Source organism: Aplysia californica, unplaced genomic scaffold, assembly GCF_000002075.1.
Source record: "Aplysia californica isolate F4 #8 unplaced genomic scaffold, AplCal3.0 scaffold00156, whole genome shotgun sequence".
NCBI classification, from domain to species: domain Eukaryota; kingdom Metazoa; phylum Mollusca; class Gastropoda; order Aplysiida; family Aplysiidae; genus Aplysia; species Aplysia californica.
This window is the reverse complement of record NW_004797426.1, coordinates 719,321-721,531: the sequence shown is the minus strand read 5'-3', so window position 1 is coordinate 721,531 and position 2,211 is coordinate 719,321. Positions and strand designations below refer to the sequence as shown.

The window sequence follows — 2,211 nt, the reverse complement described above, 5'->3', positions numbered from 1 at the left end:
ATATAACTCCAAAGGTCTTTTAATTAAATTCCTGCATGTGGTTGAATGATGCGCCTCGTGTGAAGGTATATTTTGTCAGCTTTACTGCTCTTTTCATATTGAATTTTAATGAGAGTAATATATAATTTAGATATTTTAAGTATTCCTGCATGTCGTGTTTTTACGGTCCTGTACAGTCAAGACAAATTTCCCTGTGGGATAATAAAGTACTATCTTATCTAATCTTATGTTATTGACTGAACACGACTCGGCATCACGGCTGAAAGACGAGACTGTTGTGGAAAAGTCAGACACAGACAGACAGACAGACAGACAGACAGACAGACAGAAGTTTTTCGATGAGCGCCATCAGCCCACGTCTCACCCGCGCAATATCCAGGCCAAGGCTATGTGGGCGTGGCAGGGTGATCAGAATCTGCAGGTTGAGCGCCTTGAACATTCGGATTGTCCCCTGGGCCCCGCCCACGAACACGTGACTCTCGTCACCCGTCAGGCAGCCCGCGGGCGACAGGTTGGCGTCCACCCATCTCTCCAGGAGTCTGGTCTTGTTGATCTGAAAAGTGGTGAAACGGTTTAGGTTTATGAGATGTTACCGCAGACTCCTTGACATCTCATGCAAAGACCACGTTTCAAATGTTGAGTACGGACCGAGCTTACGTTCGAACTCGATTTTCTAGCCCGGTAGCATTACCACAAGGCCACCGACGCCACTTGTTGATCTGATTGGATTGGAGGAAACAGTTCTAAAGTCTTGTTGATCTGATGTGATTGGAGGAAGTAGTTCTAAAGTCTTGTTGGTCTGATGTGATTGGAGGAAATAGTTCTTGTTGATCTGATGTGATTGGAGGAAATAGTTCTAAAGTCTTGTTGATCTAATGTGATTGGAGGAAATAGTTCTTGTTAATCTGATGTGATTGGAGGAAATAGTTCTAAAGTCTTGTTGATCTGATGTGATTGGAGGAAATAGTTCTTGAATTGGCATCTGTGGTGTAGCGGTCAGGCGCTTTGCTTCTGCAGGTATGGAAACCAAGTTCGATTCCCAAATAGGGAGACACTTTAATGGAGTATCTCTGTCTTTTTGCTGGGATATGATATCCCTCTCAGCCCGGTTGGCCATGACAGGTGTGTCAATAGGGGCGCAAAAACACCTAGCAAAATCACCAGGGATAGAGATAGTGCATTAGATAGCGGAAATAATTATTACCACCATGGGTAAAAGAAATTGTATCATAATGGATAGAGGGACTATCATAATTGATAGAGAAGATACGGATAGAAGAGATGCCATCATGGATAGAGGGATTGGTATCGGGGAGAGAGGGGATATTATCAGGGCAAGAGGAACGGACAAAAGGGAATAGACAAAGGAAATGGACAAGGGGGATGGACAGAGAAAAGACCAAAGGGAGGGTGGTTGGCGGGTGCTCTCGTGTGGTTTTCTCCTTCTTTCCTATCAAATGTCTATCGTCCTTATCTCCCCTCCTTCTTTTTTTAAGTTTGTTACTCTCTTGTAACAAATCTAATCTTCGGCACTTATATGACCTTACTGTGTTGCAAGTGCCGTAAAACACTTTACTAAAACTGAACTAAAAGACCAAAGGGTCAGCAGGTTACCTGGCACAGTATCCCGGATCTGGTGATGACGTAGATGTAGTTGCTGCTGCTGCCCTGGCCACACGTGACGTCACAGAAGCAGTTCTCCATGTGGTTGTCGAGGATCCCGGAGCGTGCGGTGAGCGGCACAGGGCACGTCATCTGGGCTCTAGGGTCAGTGGGTCAGTGGGTCAGTGGGTCAGTGGGTCAGACACAGAAACACACACAGACACACACACACATATTATTATAACACACAAACACACACACAAACACACACATACTGGTCACAACACAAGTTCTATCAGACGTTTTTGTCCATTTTGAGTTCCTATGACCATCATGTCAGAAATCAAAGAAATCAAATGTTCTAGATCTATCTATCTGCTGTTCTGTCATACTCGTAAGATTATTCAGAGTCGCTGATCGAGGTACTCAAAGAATAGCGTTCGAAAAAGCTTGACAATTTGTGAAAACTCAAGTGATGTTTAACGTCAAATGTTTCAAAACTAGGTACTGAGCGACTAGAATTCTGTACGTCTTGGTTAGCGGTGTACGACTCACCAAGCAGAAGATATTCGGAGACGCACTCCCGCACAAGGGTGCACTGCTTTGGGG

General features: G+C 44.5%; 1 protein-coding gene across 1 annotated transcript in view; it reads right to left on the bottom strand.

The window, feature by feature from the left end:
• LOC106011648 (mitogen-activated protein kinase-binding protein 1) overlaps nt 1-1,762 on the bottom strand; it is a gene marked incomplete at its 5' end in the record, with an annotated part of 6,513 nt that extends 4,751 nt beyond the window's left edge. The window contains 2 exon segments of the mRNA XM_013082020.1: nt 365-553; nt 1,615-1,762. Coding sequence (XP_012937474.1) covers nt 365-553; nt 1,615-1,755 — 330 coding nt within the window.
• Nucleotides 1,763-2,211: the final 449 nt, after the last annotated feature.